Source organism: Strix aluco, chromosome 21 (genome assembly GCF_031877795.1).
Source record: "Strix aluco isolate bStrAlu1 chromosome 21, bStrAlu1.hap1, whole genome shotgun sequence".
Lineage (NCBI taxonomy): Eukaryota > Metazoa > Chordata > Aves > Strigiformes > Strigidae > Strix > Strix aluco.
The window spans coordinates 6,029,360-6,050,867 of NC_133951.1; the positions used below are offsets into that span (position 1 = coordinate 6,029,360).

At 53.4% G+C, this 21,508-nt stretch overlaps 1 protein-coding gene across 9 annotated transcripts in view; it reads left to right on the top strand.

Moving 5' to 3' along the window:
* MYOCD (myocardin) overlaps positions 1-21,300 on the top strand; it is a 39,418-nt gene extending 18,118 nt beyond the window's left edge. For 4 of the 9 annotated variants that reach the window (XM_074847398.1, XM_074847400.1, XM_074847404.1 and 1 more), the window contains 10 exons: positions 3,112-3,187; positions 5,431-5,592; positions 9,483-9,658; positions 10,429-10,554; positions 11,028-11,287; positions 11,681-11,834; positions 12,978-13,931; positions 16,843-16,956; positions 17,925-17,982; positions 18,664-21,300. In XM_074847398.1, coding sequence (XP_074703499.1) covers positions 3,112-3,187; positions 5,431-5,592; positions 9,483-9,658; positions 10,429-10,554; positions 11,028-11,287; positions 11,681-11,834; positions 12,978-13,931; positions 16,843-16,956; positions 17,925-17,982; positions 18,664-19,232 — 2,649 coding nt within the window. In that variant the 3' untranslated portion in view covers positions 19,233-21,300. The remainder of the gene's footprint in view (positions 1-3,111; positions 3,188-5,430; positions 5,593-9,482; positions 9,659-10,428; positions 10,555-11,027; positions 11,288-11,680; positions 11,835-12,977; positions 13,932-16,842; positions 16,957-17,924; positions 17,983-18,663) is intronic. The other 5 variants (XM_074847405.1, XM_074847407.1, XM_074847399.1 and 2 more) reach the window with 4 other exon arrangements.
* The last annotated feature ends 208 nt before the right edge of the window (positions 21,301-21,508 follow it).

Here is a 21,508-nt window from a genome sequence, read left to right on the forward strand (position 1 = left end):
CTCTTCTGCTTCAGCTGATGTTAAAAAAAAAGAACACATCTGAAGTTTTTCTCCACCATTTGCACCCCAGTGACAAATGTAGCTTATAAACAGCAAAGGTCAAAAGGGATTGAAGTCATGGCAGAAAGTCAAGCTAACGCAGTGTGAACGCTGAGCTCAACATGAGCAATACCACATCTGTAGGACAGCAATTCAAGTTTAGCCCAAGTCAGGACCTGACCTGAGGATTAACTGGAAATGCATTAGGTGAATTTAATTGCACTCAGGTGTAGATACCAGCTTGCTGTGACCTGACACAGGAACCAGGCAAACCTACACATGGTTCAAGCAAGCATTTGTATTAGTGAAAACAAGCTGGGGGAAAAATATGGGAGGAGGGTAAGGAATTGTAAAGACTTCAGTAAATAAAATGTCTATTATTTGTTTAAACATATCACTGGCTATGTTAAAGGCTGGCACTAGGCCAGTGTAGCAGACTTTGAAGTCAGTGTCCTATAATAGATTGCTGTATTGGAGGACAGAGAACAGGCTGACTTTCCTGAGACAGTCTGGCTCAGCAGGGCTTTAGCACTTATTCCCAGCCCCCCAGCCAGCACGACAAGGAGGGACTGCGGGGGGATTGTCGTGCCTCCGCCCCAGAGCAGAACAGCCCCATCTGGATCATTCCTGACAGATGTGTGACCACCGACAGACATCCCACCCCCCAGAATCCTGCTCCAGTGCTCTCTAACCTGTGCTGTTAGCACGTGTCCCTGATGCCCAGCCCAAGCTGTTCTGTTGAAGTTTAAGCCCATTACTTTTTCACCTATATGCATGTACATGCAGAACTGTTTACGTTTTTTCTTGTAACACTTTTAAGCAGTATTTTGCATCATGTTTCCCTATAGCCACCTCACCTCTGGACTGACCAACCTCCCCTCTCAGCCTCTCCTCATTGATCCCATCTCTGGCTCAATAATCATTTCTGCAGCTGTTGTCCAGACCCTTCCCACGGACGCTCTTGGATGCAGGGCACACAACAGGGTCTTGCTATTCCTGGGACCCATCTGACATCCTTTGTTGTGTCTCCTAGAAAGCTGCCTGCTTGTCCAGGGATGTGGTTCAGCTGCTGATCTCTAGATTCTCCAGAATCTTTTATATTTTTTTTTCTCTATTTACGAAGTAACTAATTTCTGCCTAAGGCCACTGTCCAATGACCACTACAGAAGCATCTGTGGTGGATTAAGTCTTCATCCACCCCAGTGCTTAATCAGCTGACTTAGCTGTGGCTGTGACCTGAATGCAGTCCTTTCCAAATGTCCTTCTTGAAATTGTATCAAATGTATTTCAGATCATTTCTTCAGTTACTCCAAATCATGTTGCATCTTAATCCGTTAGCCTTGAATGATTCAGGGTTAAGGAGTATGTCTACTCTCATCCAAGACATTAATGAATATATTGACTAGTAGGAAAAATTGCTGCGTAACATGATTTGATACATTCTTCTGTTTAGACTGTGAACCATTCCTAATTCCTCTGGTGACCCACAGCTATGCTCCTTTTTTATGTTAGTCTTATCCAGACCAAATTTCTCTGGCTTGCATATGTGAGATAATGTCAAAACATGCATAAAGTCAAGCGACATGACATCCATTGTTTATTCCTGTAACAGAAACCTATCATCTCTCCATAGAAGGAAGTTAGGTTGGTGTGATGTGGCTTGTTCTTGATGAATCCATCCTGGCTGTTACTCATCTCCTTGCTATCTTCAAAATCCCTGTATATAGACTGTTTGATTACTTGGTCCAATATCTTGCTGACTGGTTTATAATTTCCTAGTTTCTTCTCTCCATCTCTTTTAAAGGTCTCCCTTGCCCAGTTTCCTGGAGACCCACAGATAGTTGTTATTACTCTAGCCTTGTGTATCTCAAACTGAGAACATTGAACTCATCTGAGTATTCTTCAACCTGTTCTCCAACCTGATAACTGGAGATTCTTCCTTTTTGTTGCTGAAGGTTCTTGGCTTAGTCATCTTGATTGATAAATAGCCATTTATCTTTTTAGTGAGGATGGTTTAAAAAGGCATTAAATCTTGTAGCCATCTCAGCAGCATGCACAATTATTTCCCCTGTTTATGGAACACAGACAGCACTTTCCATTGCCTTGTCCTGGCTACAGAAGCCATTACAAAATCTTTTTCTTATGATCCTGTACATTTTGTACTGTGGGTTTTCCAGTTTTGCTCCAGCTGCTTGTACTGTTCTTTAATATTTATCCTTAAGATTTTAACCTCTTTGAACTATGTACATTTTTTGTGCTATTTTTTCATGCATCTCAACTTAACAAACAGCTAATAATTTGTCCAAGTTGTGCTCTAGCTTTTCTTCACAAGGGGTTAAGTATATATTTGTATTCTTGAGGTCAGTTGCCCTCAAAACTGACTTCCTAATGGACAGCATTAATGTACCTCTGTGTGCCTTTCTGTTCCTAAATCCATGAGGAAGTTGACACAAGGCTCCAGGACCATGTTCACCATAAGCTCAGCTGCAGTGATCTGCAAAGTGGATTTTCCTAACTCCTCATCATAGCTGGGGCGAGGAACCACAGAGCACAGGAGCTGCAGGACTGCAGAAAGGCTAAGCCTCGTGGCTGACCTGGGTAGAGAGGCTGGGTATCTTCATGACTTGCTCAACCTTATATCTGACCCCAGAGTGCCAGGCTTCCCACAGAAGCCTTTGCTACAATACACTCTGGAGCTGCCTTGGTTTGGCTCTTACAGGTGATATGGTATGCTGAGCTAGGAGCAGATCCGTCACTCCCAGTGAATAGGTCTCATCCTTCCCATGAGCTCTTGTAATACTTCAGGCATCAGCAGGCTAAGGGAAACTGGAAAGGACACTGCTTAGGAGTGGGTACAGTGAACAGTCAGCAGCTCCATGTACATTGTTCCCTTTCTGAAGAACTTCTGCCCAAGAACAAGCCAGTGTTTGAGTGAAAAAAAGTGTCATTTAGGAGGTCACTCAACCCAGCTTGTAATAAATCTAAAAGAACCATGGGATGGCACAGGAGCAGATGCTCTCTGTACCTTAGTGCTGCTCTAGCCAGATAACTCTCTGCATTTGTGTCCTGCAGACTGAAGATTATCTCAAGCACAAGATCAGAAGCAGGCCTGAGCGATCAGACCTGGTCAATATGCACATTTTACAAGGTAAGACTGCCTGATCTTCTCCCACATACTCCTTGTGTCTCCTGCCTTGTGACTCATATCTCTCCTGTCCCACTTGGGTTCCCTTCAAGACTCTCATCACAATTAACTTTGTCCCAGCTGCTCACGAGAGGCAGATTCAAATGGGACACATGTTGTACGGAATTCAGTCCAGACCTGGTCTTCAGGAGGCAGGACACACATCTATTCCCTGACAGAAGCAAACCCAATGTTGTCTAATCTTTCTCATCTCTGGCAGGGACCAGTATAAGATGCTCTAGAGGACAGTGGAGTAGAGAACAGCTGTGAGGGAGGACTCGGTTAGACAGAGGTGCATACCCTGGGCATTTGTTGTCCAGGGCACTGAAATCCCTGTAGCAAGTGGTTGCAATACCCTCCCAAAGCTGGGCGTCTTTTGTTCTGCCATAATTCTGGATATTCTATGTGACAATTCACAGCAATGCAGTCAATGACCCAAGCACAGCCATACGACAAGGGTGAGCCCTGCTATCAGTCAGTGAGCCACAGCAGCTCTCCCCTCTCCCATCCTGGTGTCCCCTCCCCGCCAGAGAGCTGGCACAGCTCTGCTGCACCCCATCACAGACAGCAGAACACTGCAGTGTCCCTTGTTATCTCCAGAGATAATGAGCTCCTTAGAGGCACGGAGGATGTGTAGCCTCTCTCCTTGAGTCCTGTCAGTCACCTGGAAGAAGCAGATCACTCTCTGGCAACTGTAAATGCTAGCCTCTGCTCTCAGCATGGATGAAGTCCATATTCCTTTTTCCTCTGGCATGCAGGAGGTCTGAGCCAGGGGCCCATACCAGATCAGTGTCACTGCTTTGCTTTTCCCTTGGGTCTCCATCCCTTGAATGAGCTAGCACCATGGCTTGCTTAGCAGGTGGAAAGTGTCTTTCTCTTAGGTTAAATAATAGAACTGATACAGGCTGGAGTTGGGGCCTGGGGGCTGTAAATCAGATGTGAAGGCAGCTGCAGTCACTGGACATGGACAGGGCCAGCAGAGACTGCCTGGTTGTGTATTGAGCAAGCTGGTTGTGCTGCCCCACACACACCACTTGGCCAGAGCCTCTGCTCACACTTCTGTCCATCATTGCACCTCTGCATTTCATGGAGGTGTGTCCTGAGGTGTCATGGACTTAGGTGTCCATTTGGTTCATAACAGGACCTAGAGGTGATTGAAATTAGCCAGCTGAGACACTCTGAATCATCTAAATGCCTCACAGGCATACCTTCTGTTACTGTTCACCTCGAGGAGCTCATGGGTGTTCACTGCCCTACATGGTCTGGGGCCAGAAGTGACCCTCGATCAGCTCTCCTGACCTCCTGCAGAGAATTTTTCCCCGGTATCAAGCCCTGTAGCTTGCGTTGCCTACAGTATTTCTTCTAGAAGAGTGTCCAGTCTCTGAAGGTAGCACAACCTAGATGCAGCCCTTCTTATTTTAGATCCCTGGGGGTATAGACATGGTCTAGTTTAGAATCCCACTCCCTCACTACTCAAGCCTGTGCCACCAGAAAAGTCAGATCACCTTTGTTCAGGAAATCTTTCTGTTTCATTGGCTACTCTTCTGTCACCACTTGATAACTGGGGACTTCTCAGAGGGTCTGTAGCTTCCAGATCTAGCTCCTTTGTTATGCTCCTCTCTGGCTCCTTTCTCCCCTGAAGGCCTGGAGCACTGTAGTTACGCTGCCTCCAAATGTCCACTCCCAGAGACTCACCTTTTGATCTTCTAGTGTAAGCCATTTACTCCAGTTGTCAAACACTGTTAATGGTTCTTTTCTCCAGCTGTTGCCTAGTAGGGACCTATCTGCATTAGCCCACAAGGGTCAATGGGCTCCTGGCAGGCAGGAGCTGGAGTCCACTTTGGCCCTCATGTTAGTCACAGCTTGTTAATGAAGTTTCCATTGCAGATTATTCCTGGGCCCTGGGGAGGATGCTCCAGCTGCAGGCTGAGTTTGCAAGCCTAGGCTAGTAGACAGAGGTTTTTGCCTGGGAATGGAGAAGCTGGACCTAAGGCTCAGAGTAGGACCCATGTATCAAACCCCACCAGCCCAATCCAGTCCAGCATCCTGCCCTCCAATCTCAGAGCAGCTCCTGCTGTGTACTGAGCCCTGCTTAGGTTTGACCACAGCCCAGAAGGGTTGTGCTGAAGGGGAAGCACATTCTTGCTTAGCACTGTGCTTACAGATGCCCCAGGTCCTGAACTGATGCCTTCCGTTTGGCCTTTTAGACTCAGCTGCAGAGGGGTCCATTCAGTCTACTCAAATGAAGCTGAAAAGAGCCCGACTGGCAGATGATCTCAATGAAAAGATTGCTCTCAGGCCTGGTCCTTTGGAGCTGGTGGAGAAGAATATTATTCCCGTCGACTCAGCTGTGAAAGAGGCCATAAAAGGTAGTGGAAGTGAACGTTGTGTGTTGTGTTGTGTGCATGGCACGGGGCAGGGGCTGGCAAGGTTATGAGAATGTACCACAGTGACTGCAGGAAGTGACTGGCCCGGATGTAAGAGCTGAATTTATTGCTTAAATTTTATTATTTTCACAATAAGCAGCCCAGTGCAGCACAGCCTGTGCTACCTTGTCCAGACCTATGAAAGAGACCTCTCTTCTTCTTAGGGCAATGACCACTGAAACATGCACAATTGCTCAGCCATGTCTCCTCAGAAACAACCTTCCTTCTAAAACTCCTTCCCTCCCCAAGGCTTTGAGTGTGTAAATGATACTGCTGCAAGCAGGACAGTCCTTCCTCCCTCGTGTGGGAGAGGACCTGGGTGCACACATCTGGTTGTGAGGCCAACCTGGATTCTCCCACTTGTGCCCTGCCAAGATTTTACATCCCAGTAGGTGGGGGTGAAGTGTCCCCAGTTCAGCGAGGCTGTGGTTCTTTTTTACCACTGGTGTAGTGGTACGCAAGCCCCAACAGAGTAGTACGTTGCGTCGCTGGGGTGGGGAAGCATCCCTGGGGTGCTAGACTGCTGGGGAATACGAGAAGCAGCCTGCACCCCAAAGCAGGGTACACTCCTACCCACCTGTACCAAGCACTTGACTTATGCCTAAACTTGGTTTTCCTCCATCACTTACCCCCCAGTCAGAGGAGGGAGGCAGAATCCTCCACAATTATTTTCCCCATGCTGCTGCAGGGAGGCTGGTGTGGGAGCCGACACAAAGCAAAAGGTGACTCAAATTTCACAAGGGCCCAGTGCCAGGACAGGGAGGTCCAAAAGCAGAGAAAGGAGCAGGGAAGCCAGCAGGGTCCTGCAGTGCCAGGACAGCAGCCCATATTTTTGAAGCCTGGGGCCATCTCCGCATGTCCAAATTGGCCCTTGGGTCTCTACTGAGGCACTGAGAGATGCCCTCATCCCTGGGAACCGTTTGTTTGTTGCTCTTGGTTCCGCAATTTATGGGATTATGTCCATTGGCCTAATCCCATGTTAAGTGCCTGTTCTGGGGCTCAGAGCAAGCTGGGGACAGTGGCAGGGCTCTGGGACAAGAGGGGTCTTTGAACAACAGAAGCAATGTCAAAAATGGGAGTTGAAACAGGAATTACTTTGACTTTCATTTCATCTCAGAAACCAGCATAAATGACATGAAACATTCCAGGCTCAGACACCTCTGTCCTGCTGTGTAGTTGTTCCTGCTCTTGGTTTTCCCACTGTGAAGTGCACACAGTGTACGGACGGCAGCTTCTCCAGCCCAGCCCTTGAGCTGCTCCATTTCCAGTGTTTCACAGCTCTCGACTGAAGGTGAAATGTTCCAGGACTCTGCCTGAAGAGGAATTTTTAAGGAGAGTTCAAGTGAAATCTCCCCAGCCACTTATCGAAGGAGAGAACAGTAGAGGGGAAAAAAAAAAAAAAAAAAAGTTTAAAAAAATCCCCACTTTATAAACATTTGAGGCTGTTTGAGCATGACTTTAATGCACTGGAGCTGAGGCTTGGAGGCTGGGCAAGTGTGCTTGAAGTTTGAACAGAGTTTCTCTCCAGCTGCCTTGTCAGGAGCTTGTGGTAAACAGAGATTTACAGGACAAAATTGTTCAAAACAAAAAGTCTGTCTTAAAAGAATTTGCTCAATTTTGAATTGCTCCCTTTTGCAATGCCCTTCTACCACATTGCTGGGGAAAATTTGTGTCCTATATGCCAGTTTTATCCCTAGGGTCAAACATGAAGTTACTTGGTACTGTTGGGTGCCATGAGAAGGAAGTGGTCCAACTACAGCAGGACCACTATCCCAGCCCTCAGGTTTCTGCAGAAGAAAGCCCCGGGCAGAAGCATCCTCAAGCTGATTTTTGGAGTTAGAGGTGCCTTGTGGTGCTCACAGTTTGGGGCGAAGGGCTCAACACAGAGCAGAGATGAGCCCTGGCACTTCTGAACGTTAAGCCTTTTGTTTTTGCAACACCAAAAAGATGACAGGATTTGAAATCATTTTACTTTAACCTTGGAATCTCAACTGTTTATACAGTGGAAAGTTCAGCTGACGTGTTCCTCTAATCACCTCCGTCAGGGTGAGCAGAAAGTGCCAGACCCCAATGAAAGCCCTAACGTCCCAGTGACAGGAGGCCGCCAGTGCCCTACATAGCTGAGCAGTGATATAAGAATCCTTTTTTTACCAGGTCCTTGTCATCACTTTGTCCAATATGCTTGAGAGGACAATACCCAGTGCATTAGAAACAGCCCCGAGCAAACACCATTCTGCCTGAGATTACAGCAGAGACATGGGATCACAAAACAATACGGTCAGCCCTGAGCTGGGTGAGAGCAGGACAGATAAGGGCAGCATTCCCCACCCGGCACAGGCCTGTGGTATCAAGCAGCAGGATGCAGCACATTCCTGTCATGCTCCTGTGTCCTGACAAGCTGCTGCTGTGGCCCGAAGGTCCCTCGGGCTCCAGGCTTTGGCACCACTTCTCATCCCATGCTTATAAAGTGCCAGCCCAGTGGGAGTCTTGCAGACCCACAAGTCCCCCTCGCTTGGTGTCATTCTTCCTGAGGGAGGATGTCCACGCTTGTCTGCAGGTGTGGGGAGTGGCTCCCACCCAGCCAGGTGGTAAACCAGGCAGAGTTGCAGATCCTCAGGGAAGACCCTGTTTGGGTGATGCCTCTGATGGAGCGGGGACAGGCCCGATTTCCAGGAACATATGAGGAGCCCCGTGCCCTGGGGAGCAGGGAGGAGAGGCTCGACACAGGACGCCGTGATCTCATATCCCCACCCCATATGGTGACTGGGCAGCAGCTCAGGGCAGGGAGCCAGGACTCTCTGCTTCCTCACCCACCCTGGCACCATGAGCTGGGGCAAGCAGAGATAACCTTTATCTCTCAGATAGGGGCAGGGGTCAGAGCAGGAGGGTGCGTGTCAGTGAGAAGGCGCACATTGCTAGACCGGCAGCAGGGACAGGTGGAAGCTTGTCCCTGGGCCCTTCCTATTTCCCCATTTGTCACCTCACTATCAATGTGCCAAGCTGCCTGACAAATGCCAGACATGAGCACGAGGAGATTAGGAGCGTGGCCACGCTGCTCCTTCCTCTGCCCCCACCTGCAGCCCTCCGAGGCTCACATGAGACCTTTTTTTTTCAGCACTTTATTTATCAGCAAAAGCCGGGGGTCAAGAGCTCTCGCCCATCTGACTACGAGATAGCGTGCTGGGAGCTTTGCAGGGGGGGAGAAATGTCTGGGGCTTTCAGGGAGGCAACAGTAGTGGTTTGAAGTATGTCATGGTGGTGAAGCCTGTGACAGAGACAGGATCTGGAAGCCTCTGTTCAGCTGCAGCCAGGGCCACCCGTGTTGGCTCTTGTGCCATGAACTGATGGGTCACCCCGCAGGTGGATTTCAACCTCAGTTCTGCTGAAGTCAGGTTCCCACGCGTGCTGTGGGCTTGCGGTCAGGGTGCTCAGCTGATAGAAAGTGACTCTAATGCCCCTCTCCCCATCTCAGCCCAACAGGGCAGGACAGCAGAGCCACTCGTGTGCCAGCCCCACCTGCAAAAAGCCTCCTGCCCCCGGCGGGCCAGGCTCCTCGGACACCTCCTCTCTCCCTCTCCAGAGTAACAAGGTCTATGGCATGAACCAGGAGCTGGAGCCATCTCCTCTCCCTCCAGCCTCAGCCATGGGCGCACACCCAGGTGCTGCCCCTGTGCATGGCTGGGGACGGGAGGAGGTGTCCGAGCTCTCTGGGCACCACACCTGCCAGGTCTGGAGGAGGTGGGCGCAGGCGCAGAGGCATCCCACGAGGCTCACCCTGTACCTCCTGCCATCACGCTCGTCCCCCTTGGCCATCGCCCCTTCTCCTCTGACAGGCACCCAGGTCAGCTTCCCCAAGCCAGCTGACGCCTTCGCCTTCGAGGAGGACAGCAGCAACGACGGGCTGTCCCCGGAGCAGGCCAGGAGCGAGGACTCCCCGGGCTCCACCGAGTTGGCAGCAGGCACCAAGGCGCCGGAGCCAGCTCTCGCCACTCCCGCCGGCGCGCCCCAGGTAGGGCCCACGGCACCCGCCTCCCTGGGCGACCCCGGGGGAACCCACAGCACCTGCCTCCCTGGGGGACCCCGGGGGAGCCCACGACACCCCACCTCCCTGGGGGCCCACGGCACCCACCTCCCTGGGGGACCCCGGGGGGACCCACGGCACCCGCCTCCCTGGGGACCCCGGCCAGGGAACTCGCCTCGTGGGCGCGGGGGCCCCACGGCCCCGAGTGGCCAGAGCCGGGGGGGCTGCACGGGGCCGCCGCGTCCCCTGCTGACCGGAGAGGGAACTGCATCCCCGGGGCGGGGAGGGGGGGTGGGATGGGGTGAGGGACTGGGGGGGCTGGAGGGACTGGAAAGGACTGGAGGGACTGGGATGGACTGGGAGGAACTGAAGTAGACTGGGGTGGGGAGAGGACCGGAGGGACTGGGGCCAGCCAGAGATGGACTGGGGGGACTGGGCTAGTCTGGGGGACACCGAGGGGCCAGTGGTGTACTGGGGGGGGAACAAGGATAGAGGGCTGAGGTGGAATGAGGAGGGCTTGGAGACTAGGGTGGACTGGGATGGACTGGGGAGACAGAGGACTGGCATAGCCTGGGGGAGCTGAGATAGTGGGCTGGGATAGACATGGGGGGACTGGGATGCACTGAGACATCTGGGATGGACTGGGGACAACATGGGGCAGCGGGAATGGTTGTACCAGGTGCCCCTTGCAGTCAGAGGCTGTGCAGACACCAGCCCCACATCCCTCTCCCATGGCACGGCTCGCCTCTCCCTTGCAGGATCACCCCCAGAGTGCCGATGGCCGTGCGCCGGACCCAGCCTCGGGGCAGGGCAGCCAGTGTGACAGCCCCAAGCAGACAGCAGGGCAGGAGAGCCCAACTCTCCCTATACCCTCCACCGTGAAGGTAATGCCTGTGCCTCCAGGCTGCCCAGGAGAGTGAACAAGCCCAGGGCACCTGGCTGCATCAAGCCTGAAGTGCCTGCATGCTGCACCCCACATGTGTGGGAGGTCTGGGGTGGGGGGTGGCCTTAAAGCCTGAGAATAATGGAGGGAGACAAACCTTGTTGTCAGAAACTGCAGTGTGATACAGGTTCTGCACTGGAAACATCCCCTGAAGCCAGGAGCAGGAGATACAAGGCAACACTGCAATACCTTCCAGAAAAGGAGGGGCATTCTCCATCTCCTGTGCTCTTCAGCACAACTGAGATGGGACATGGCCCTGAGGGACTCCCCCAGATGCAGGCTCAGCAGCTCTTGGAGCTGGAGGGTCAAGGTGCCGGCAGGACCTGCCCTTGCTCTGTCCCAAGCTTCTGAGTTCCCACAGGGGTGGCAGGAGCTCTTCTCCCAGCTAAAATTCCTTTCCTTCTGGACCAACAGTCCAAATCATCCAGTGATATCAAGAACCGTCACAAAAAGCCCAAGGACACCAAGCCCAAGGTGAAGAAGCTGAAGTATCACCAGTACATCCCTCCGGACCAGAAGGCAGAGAAGTCCCCTCCACCCATGGACTCTGCATATGCCAGACTCCTCCAGCAGCAGCAGCTCTTTCTGCAGCTCCAGATTCTCAGCCAGCAGCAGCAGCAGCAGCAACAGCAGCAGCACTTCAGCTACCCAGGGATGCACCAAGGCCAGCTAAAGTGAGTGGCAATGTGCCAACAGCAGGGTTTAGTCCTGTCTCTCTCCAAACTTTCCACTGCTGTACCCATTTGTGCCAGTGCAAGGGGGATAGATGCATGCAAGTGAAACATAAAAGCTTGGGAACATCAGTCTCCTGCAAAGCTGTTCTGGCTTTGTGCACTGGTTGGGGCACCTGTGACCTGCTGGTGGGTCACGAGCAATCTCCTTACAGCCCAACCTGGTTTTCCTTGGGGTTGGCAATCCTTCAGGTCTCACACAGGAGATAGCAGTCCCAAGGGAGCAGTCCCAAGTGGGCACAGAAATGCCAGGGGGACAGAGAAGTTACCCCAAATCTCCTTTGTTATTTCAGTCAATCAAATACAAGTTACCCCAAATCTCCTTTGTTATTTCAGGCAATCAAATGAGCAAATGGTCAAAAGTTCAAATTCTTCATCAACTTCTGTCAACAACAACCCGCTTTCCCCTGTGAAAACCACCTTTTCAGGCCAGACTTGTGTCTCATCTATCAAGCCAGGCCCTCTGCCATCTAACCTGGACGATCTGAAAGTGAGTGCAAATTTTGTCACTGCAGGAGCAGAATCTTACAGCCTGAATGTGTTTTGCTACCCCTGAATCATGCAGCGTAGTGCCACAGGCTGAGCTACAGAACCCCCGTGCTGTGAGCAAACCCAGGAGTACATCGCGCTGGGTCAGGAACTGGTCACTGCGACGGTAACTGAAAACGTGGGTTTGCTGCTCCGCAGGTGGCGGGTGGGTACATTGCTCCAGAGCATGTATCAGCAGACCTTAGGTAGAACTTGAGATGGCTGCAGGTCAGGCCATCAGGTCAAGGACTAAAGGACAATCTGCGCTGCTGCTCCTGCAGCTCATGGCTCCATAGCTTCTGTGGTTTTATGGTGGACATCATGGACGCTGCTAGCACACCAGCCAGAGCTAGGAGGTCAGCATGGCCTCCACTGAGCGACTCAGCTTCTCAGTGGTCATTGCAGCCAGGCCAGCTCAGCTCTGCACAAGCAGGTGTCTCCTGGAGTCTGCAGCTACGAGCACTGCTTTAAACAATGCCTAAATCTCTCATGTGAGCAGGACAGGCAGGGCATAAGGGAGAATCACTCACATCAGCAGATGTTTTACACTTTGCTAATGGAGCCTCAGCCATGGGAAAGGCTTCTTTTAGGAGCAGAGGCCTGGGGCAATACTTACTATTAGAGAAAGAAATAAGGTGAGGTAGAAATAACATGAGTTTGGCCATATCAATGCCCCTGCTCAGACGCCTGAAACATGTACTGATGCCTGAACGTGGAGTATCTGGCTCCAAGGTAAGTGGTCACATTCTTTGGGCTAAAGGATGCCATCAGCTAGTTCCTGGTCTGTGTGGAAGTCCTCTGCTCATGTAGGAACCTACTGCTGGGAAGGGAATCTTGGGTTACCTCCATGATTCATGGAGAGCAGTCACAGTTCCTGGAGGAAGAAGGAAGAATTTTCCTGTTAGGAAAGGTTGAGATCCTGCAGGACATGCAGTGGTCAGGGCTGTGCATAGTGGCTCTGGTGACTGCAGGTGAGACAGCGAGCACCTGGGGGGTCACAGCTCTAAAACAGAAAGCCTGTGATCTGAGACTCCTTGTTAGAAATGTTGCATTTCTAAAGGGTCCATCTGCCATTGGGACTGATCATTGGTGACTTTCTTTCCAGGTATCAGAACTGAGACAGCAGCTCCGAATACGAGGCTTGCCTGTGTCGGGAACCAAAACAGCACTGATGGAACGGCTGCGGCCCTTCCAGGAGTGTGGCAGCAATGCAGTGCCAAACTTCAGTGAGATCACCACCGTCACCTTCCCAGTCACTCCAACAAGCACCCTGTCGAGTTACCAGTCGCAGTCCTCCACCAGCATGTTATCGAATGGCTTCTACCACTTTGGCAGCACCAGCTCCACACCACCCATCTCTCCAGCCTCCTCCGACCTCTCTGTGAGTGGCTCTTTGCCAGACACATTCAACGATGGGCCCATGTCTTCTCCACAGTTTGGTCTCCAGCCATCCCCAGTTCATGGCAGTGCTGAAGAAAGCCTCATGAGTAGCATGAATGGAGGGAGCATCCAGCTGGAGCTGGAAGGGATTGACACAGAGAAAGACAAGATGCTGGTGGAGAAGCAGAAGGTCATCAATGAGCTCACGTGGAAGCTGCAGCAAGAGCAGAGGCAGGTGGAAGAGCTACGGATGCAGCTCCAGAAGCGGAAAAGAAGCAATGGCCTTGAGGAGAAGCAGCAGCCCACTCAGCATTTCTTTGGTGTCCCCATCAAGCAGGAAAATGCAGTGTCCAGCTGTCCATTTGCATCCAAACAAACTGCCTTGAAAGGCCAAGCCAGCAGCTCAGATAAGTTAAGTAACTGTGGGGTGCCGCAGCTGCCTCACATTGTAAATAGCCACTGCTTGGAGCCTGCAGGGCAAAGCACCATCACCTCCTCGACATTCCTGAGCCCTCAGTGCTCCCCCCAGCACTCTCCACTTGGGGCTGCAAAGAGCCCCCAGCACATCAGCCTGCCACCGTCCCCCAACAGCCACTATCTCCTCTCAGTGTCCCCCGGCTCACAGGCAGAAGGGCGCAGCGGGTCCCCACAGACCAACAGTTGCCTTCGTACTGCGTCGGTAAGTGGAGAGTACCCCAGATGGCATTGCAGTGGTGAAGGCGCTGGTGTCTGTGGGCAGTCAGTCAAACATCCCAGTTTGAGTCCTTTCCTATCAGATCAGGCTGCTGGCACCGCGGGTGGGTACCTCAGGGGCCGTGGCAGCACATGGGGCTGCCTGGAGCGACAGAGAGTATCCCAGAGGGACAGCGGGTTGGAAGCTGATTGCACCGCAGGGTCCTTTGCAGGGCATCTTCTGGGGACCCCTGCTACCACCGGGCCCAGTTGCCCTGGGGGGGCCACAGCCCAGCTGCCCTGCCCCACGGAGCTCCTTCTGCCTTGGGGGAGCCCTGGCACAGCTTCCGTCTTCCCCAGGGGACCCCAGCACAGCTCTCTCTGCCCCTGGGTGAACATTGGAAAAGCTCCCTGTGTCCTGGGAGAGTCCTGGCAGAGCATCCTCTGCCCCATGGAGCCCTGGCACAGCTCCCTCTGCCCTGGGGAGACCTGGCACATCTCCCTCTGCTCCTGGTTAAGCACTGGCACATCCCTCTCTGCAGCTGGAGGAGTCCTGGCACGTGTCCCTCTGCCCTGGGGGAGCATTGGCACAGCTGCTTCTGCCCTAAAAGAGCCCTCAGCTGCCTCTTCTCTCAGGGGGAGGCCTGGAACAGCTTGCTGTGCCCCTGGAGGAGTCCTGGCACAGCTTCCCCTGCCCCATGGAGCATTGGCATGGCTCTCTCCACCCTGGGGAAGCCCTGGCACAGTTCCCCCTGCCCCATGGAGCCCTGGCACAGCTCTATCCACAGTGGGGAAGCTCCGGCACGGATCCCTCAGCCCCTGGGATAGTCCTGGCACAGTTCCTACACCCCTAGGAGAGCCCCGCTGCAGTGTTGCAGGGCTTTTCAGCATCTTGCTGAGCCATTGTGGCTCCTAGCAGTGTGTGAGGGATTTTGACCACTGGATTGAAAGAGGGCAGTTACCCTGGTCATACAGGAAGCTTTTTCTTGGGAAGATAGAACAGGGCTTGCAGTCAGGGTCTGCAGTCAGATAGAGCTTATGCTTCCCCACCAGAAAGTTGTCGCTTCAGCATCCACCACTCCTCACTCAGTCCTCTGGACAGGTACAAAAGCTTGGAGAGGGGCGCACATTGCCAACTCACAAAAGCAGCACAAGGTGCTGCTGATCACAGCCCCAGTTCATCCCAACATCCTACCAGGGTTTCCCAGGCAGCAGTAACACCTGTCATACAGTCTGTAAACCACACACGATGGTGCAAGGCATGCACACTGCCTTCAGGGAAGATGTACAGCCAGTGCACACTGAGTGCACAACAGCTGCACAGTAGAGCGAGAGCCACTGCAAACCACCCAGGGCATGGGCAGGGCAGCTAATAGCCTGCAGTTGGCACACAGAAGTGTGCAGCAGGAGCTGGGCAGTGGCGTGCAGTGCTGCGAGGTGGCAGAAAGTGGGACACAGTGTTGTCTCTAAGCCATTCAGAGAAGGGTCAGATAGGTGACAGGGGCAGCTGGCACACAGCACCGCCACCGAGGTGGGCACTGAAGAGCAATCTAGGGTGAGAGCGGCGGAGAGACAAAGCGCTGCCAGTGGCATGGGCACTGGAATGCAGTGCTGTCGGGGTGAGGTAGGCAGTGGGGCTTGCTGCTGGAGTGAAATGGGCAATGGGGAGCATTGCTTTGGGTGAGCTGGGCAATGGGACCAGTACTGAGGCTAAGCTGGGCAGCGGGGCAGAGAGCAGGGGATGCAGTGGGCAGTAGGATGCAGTGGTTGACCTCAGCAGAGGGGCATGAAGCTGTAGAGGTGAGCTGAGCAGTGGGGCAGAGCTGCAGGTGCAGTAGGCAGTGGGACAGAGTGCTGCGAGGTGATACTCTGAGGGGGGCAGCGGAGATACACTGGGTGACTGGACAGCGGGCAGCGAGCATCAGCAGGGAGCAGCGACACCTCCGGGGCATCTCCAGCTCCTTCCTCACTGCCCGAGTGCAAGGGGCATAGGGAGGGGATGGTCCCATGGTGTCCTGCAGCTCATCCTGGCTGTGACACCACCCACCCTGGGCATTTCTCTGCTGCCTGCAAGGGGTCCCCAGAGGTGAGGGTACCTTTTCAGCAACAGCTCCCTCTCTGTGCCCAGCACTGGAGTACTGTCCCCCACAAGCCAGGGGTACTGTTCTTCCCAGCCACCCTCCACAAAAGTGGCCAGAATATGCACGTCCAGACTGAGTGGCCTCATTCCTGCCTTGGATCCACTTCTGGATCCAACCTGCCTGCCAGGTCTGTGCTGCATCCCCTGGCACTGGCTCTCATGGTGGGGAAGGGCACACAAGGGGCTAGAGGCAAGGGAGACAGCAGCTGTCAGGCACTGGACTTTCAAATGAGGTCCCTCCTGCAAGGGGGGGCTGGCAAAAAACTGGCACTGATATGCAGGTGTTTGGCACAGGCACAGGGAAAGTCTGGGTTCGGACCTGGCGGTGTCCCTTTTGACTGGCCTTCCGTGGCCTGGTCTCTGTGAGATGCCCCTGGGCAAGCGCTGATGGAGAGGGTCCCTTGCAGAGGGGCTGAGAGGCAGCTGGCAGCCAGGGAAGCACTGCATCACTGGCTGGGTGAAGCCCAGCGCCAGCAGCCCATTGCTCTCCCCCTTGCTCTGCACATTCCCAGCTGCACTGAGGATGCTCTGTGGCACCATGTCTGTGCTCCGGCAGTGATCGAAGGTCAGCCTGGCCCTGGATCTCAGAGCTAGCCTGACGGAGCTAGTTTACCTCCCTCTCTCCTGCCCAAAGGCCAGTCACTTTGAGCTGATGTGAGCCACAAAATTGTGAGTTTCCCTGGCACCACACTGGCTTCAACAGAGGAGAAAGAGAGCTGGGCCTCCCTCCGTGCTTCCCTGTGCATTGACTCCATTTCCCTGTATTTCCCCCACGCAGATGGCTACGCAGGCAGGTCAAAAGTTTTCTATTCCATCCCCAAGTTTTTGTAAGTCAAGCCCAGCCCTCTCAGAGGTAAAGCAGCCTCCACCCTATGAGGATGCAGTAAAGCAGGTAACTGCATGATTTTTATTTTCTACAGGGCTAGGGCTGCACAGGGTTTTCTTTTGCAGTTAATATAATTCATTTGCAGGAGTTACAACCCATTATGGGGTCTCTGGGTAGGACAAGCCTGTTTCCATAAGGAACGGGCTTTTCTTGAAGAGTTAATTGCTGAATGACTGCCACAAAGCGGTCAGAAACCACGTCGGATGGGATAGCACCTTCTGTGCTGGTAAAAGGCGCCAGTCCACGATGGGGTCCTGGCATCCCACACAAATATCCCAGGACTTCGGTGTACTCTTCTTTGGGGTGTTCAGTGCTATGTGAGAAACAGAGTCTTGAGCATTCCCAAGTCACCAGGAAGCCTCACCTTCCCTCTTTAGCCCATTAGCAAAGTGCCCACTCCATGCCGTCTGCCTCCCTTAGCCTTACCCTGGAGCTCCGTTCCCATGCGGAGGACTGTCTCCATCGCCCATGAACCCCTTCTTGTGAGAGTCTGTCAGCAGCCTCAGTGCCAGCCATGATGGTGCCTTGAGGAAAACGGAGGGATGCTGCTGGCAGTGATAAAAATGGGTTTATGCTGGCTGGCAGAAAGTCCTTCCAGTCTCCAGTCAGGGAGAGGAGGAGGAGGATGCGTTGCCCCCAGGGAGCTGCAGGGAGAGTAAAGAGGCATATGCCAGTGTGAGGTGCTGGGTCCAAAAAGTTGGTGTGTCCTGGTGGCCCTGGGAAGAGGCAGTCTGTGGTGGCCACTGGTCAGCAGCAGGGCGGGGGGAACCTGGCGCTGTGCTCCCCAGATCCACCGTGCTTGTCCCAGGTCCCTGCAGTGCTCACCTGAACGCTGCTGCCAGCCCCGTGTTGGAGTGGCATCTCTCCTGCATGGGAGAAAGCCGTTTGTGGGCTCTAGAGCCACCTACCCAGCTTGTGGCCAGAGAGAGTCTCCTCCTAACGTCCTCTACTCTCCTCTTTGTCGTTTGCTGCAGCAGATGACACGAAGTCAGCAGATGGATGAGCTTCTGGACGTGCTGATTGAGAGCGGAGGTACGCACTGCTTCCCTGTTCCCATCCAGGGCTTTCCCTCCAAGCCAGTGTTGGTCATGGGGCTCAGTGCACTCTGTGCACCCCAGCAGAGCTGCCCGAGTTAAGTAAAGCTTTCATTTGCCCTCCCTGTGCCAGCAGCCACTGAGATTGAATCCAAAAGCATATTGGCCCTCGCAGAGCCTGCTTCTGCACATGCAGACCTGGTGGAGTGGTCTGAGCTTGGTCATCACCTCTGCAGACTGCGCAGAGAGAAGGGACGGCAGGGAGGCAGCCCCATGCACAGCACTGCCAGCATCCTCCCCACACAGAGCCCCCAGTGTCTCCCACCATTCCCAGTGCTGCCAGTGCCATCTCCCACATAGAGTACTGCCAGTGCCCTCCCCTGTGCAAAGTGCTGCCTGTGCCCTTTCCCATGCCCAACCCATGCCCAGCCCCATGGGGACAGCTGCCAGTGCTCATGCCCCAGGGACTGTGTCCAAAACCAGGGGACTCGTGGTCAGAAAGCAGGAACGTGAGAAGCTTCCCATGGGGAGGGTGGGTGAGCAATGTCAAGGGGTTGAGCGGGGAGCGGGTCTCCGTAGGCATGCCCAGGAGCCCAGCTGGGGAGCTGTGGTCATGCCCCTGTGCCCAGCAGTGGTGGGCACTGCCAGAGCACCTCAAATCCCTCTCATTTGTTGACAGAAATGCCAGCCAATGCCAAAGAAGATCGGTCCTGTCTCCAGAAAGTACCTCAGATAACGGTGTCTACAGGGAACTCCAGTGCTTCACTCCCAAAGTCTTCTGCCCCGTTCGAGCAGGTGCCCTCAGCCCAGCTCCCCTTTGATCACTGTCCGGGCAGCAGTGACACTCACCTCGAGGTCCTGCTGAATGCCCACAGCCCCCTGGGGAGGGTCAGTGAAATTGCCCTGCTGAAGATGGGGGGAGAAGAGTCCCACTTCGAAGGGATGATGGAGGGGTTCTCTGGAAAAGCCACAGATGAACTGCTCACATCCCAGGAAATTTTACAGACTCCCCTTTCACCTATGGAAACCCAGCTCTCCCCTTCCCCTGCCGACGGCTCCGGTTTACAAATGAGTTTCACTGAGTCTCCATGGGAAACGATGGAGTGGCTGGACCTCACCCCCCCCAGCTCCGCCACTGGCTTTGGCTCGCTCACCCCCGCAGGTCCCAGCATCTTCAACATTGATTTCTTAGATGTTACCGATCTCAATCTAAACACCAGCATGGACCTGCACCTGCAGCAGTGGTGAAAGGGAGGATGGTGGAGGCAGGATACTGTAAACCTGCAACAACCAGCACAGTGTTTCTGTCACACCAGAGAACACGCAGGGCTAACATGCCACATCCAGGGGAAACTGGAGTCATTTTCCCAGCATATAAACTTGTCTGAATTTCCAGTTACTGCAAATTGACAGCACAACAGTTCTGGTACTTCGGTTTTCTTCCATTGACACGTCCCCGCAGAGGACACCAGTGCCTCTAACAACACTTCTTTAGATTGACAAGAACTTCAGTTTTGTTTCTTTTATCTTTTTCCCCCCAGTTTTAGCAGTCACTTGTGAGAACTGGAGCAGCTCATGACAAAACTATGTGGTGAGGAGACCTCACCTGGGCAGCAATGGGGAATCATGGAGAGGCAAGTCCGTTGCTGTCCTCTTCTCTACTCTCCCACTGCCCGCCCAGCCCTTTAGGCAATCCTGCTGGGCTCATCTTGGCCATGCCCAGGCCAGGGGGTGTGGGAGCAGGGAGGCTCTGCCCAGCCAGAGAAACAAACACACTTCTCCGCACTGCCAGGCTCACCTTGCTTCCTTCCTCCTGCCCACGAAGCTGCATCGCCCAGTCCCCTGCGCAGCTCTGCTCCAGCTGGATGAGAGATGGAGACCACCGTGTTCGTGGTGACACCTTGTCGTGTCCCTGTGGTGCCTGGCGGGGTTGAAAGCCCAGGAGCTGTCCTGGCTGCAGTCTGAACTGGAGCAGGCTGAAGCCTGTGACCTTGGAGCGGCGAGCTCTGGGTGCTGGAAGCAGCTGCTCAGGCTGCAGGTGCAGGTATCGAAGGGACATGGCAGCCCGGTGGAGCTGCTTCGTCCCAGCTGGTGTAGTACAGACTGAGATGTGTGATGTGCTTTGGTCCAAGGCAGGAGCAAGTTGTATGGAGAATACAGCCAGGGTTTGGAGGGGCTGACCTCTGCACAGGCAGAAGTCGGGATGGATCTCCACCACCTTGCATGCCCTGGGAGCAGGGGGAGCCAGAAACGGACACTTGGCAACCGGCACATGGGGCAGGGCTGAGCGGGCCCTTGCATGGCTGCAGTTTTGTGTGAGTGTCTGCTTTTGTTGCCTTCACTCCTCTGCCATCCATCTCTCCACCCTTCTTCCCGTTCCTCCCTGACCCCCAGCAGTCGTCCCTTCCTCCCAAGTTTACTCCAGCATCACTGCTCACTCAGCCCAGAGCGGGGCCATCCGGAGAACAGCTGTGAATCCCTGAGCCTAGAGGAGCTAGTTCTCCCGAAGCCAGCAGAGATGGATGCTCTCCTGCAGTGATGCCTCCTGTTTGAAGTCACCAGCATTTCTCCTATGAGTCTCTGTGCAATATACTTCCTCAGGCTCTAGCGAGAAGGAGCCTTTGCTTTACTTCTTGGCTTCCACCAAAGAACTTGCTGCAGACTGTTTGATGGACACGTCTACTTCTTTGCAATTCTGGTTTTGCCAAAGTAAATATTGTTGCTGACAAAGATTGTTAAACTATTTACAGACTGAGTGTATTTAATATTTGTGTTACTGGAAGGACAGCACATTGGAGGTGCAGCAGATGGGGAGGAGGTCTGGCATCAGGGGCCCACGGGCAGTCTGGCCGTGGCTCCCGTGGGGCACTCCCCCCGGGGGTGCTGGAGCTGGTGGAGGAGGCTCTGCCGCCCCTGCTGTGTCTCCAGTTCGTGGCGTTGTTGCATGCTGTATAAAGCACGTGGCAGTAGCTTTCAAGTCACTATTTAAAGCATCACTTTTCTATTGTACAACTGGTCACAGTGCACGGCTAGGATAGACAACCACAGGTTGCATTTTTTAAAAATAATTTCTTTTTCTAAGTGAGAGATTTTTTTCAAAGCCGGTCCATGGAGAATATTAATAGCACTTGAAACAGCGTAGCATTGGCTGCTACACTGCATCATTGTACAGGGCTTTCCAGATAACTTTCTCTTCTCAGCAAATGTATTTCCTTATTTAAAGGGATGCTGTCAGCTTCAAACTTGTAAGCAAGCACATTTCCTTACCTATGTTACCAGCAACACCTTCATTATTAAAAACCCCTTTGTCTTGCCACTCCGTCTCCTCGCAGTTTGCTGTTCGATTTTGCTGGCTGGCGCAGCCACAGCCATCCCAGCTGGTATCAGCTCTGTGCCCTGCAACAACTACGGACCTTGCAGGAGCAGAAGTATTTCTTTCACAGCAGCGGTTTTTCCTGGAAGATTTCTAAACAAGCTAGCTGGAGTTTGCTGTTTCTGAAGGCTTTTTCTTCTGTTGGCTTTTG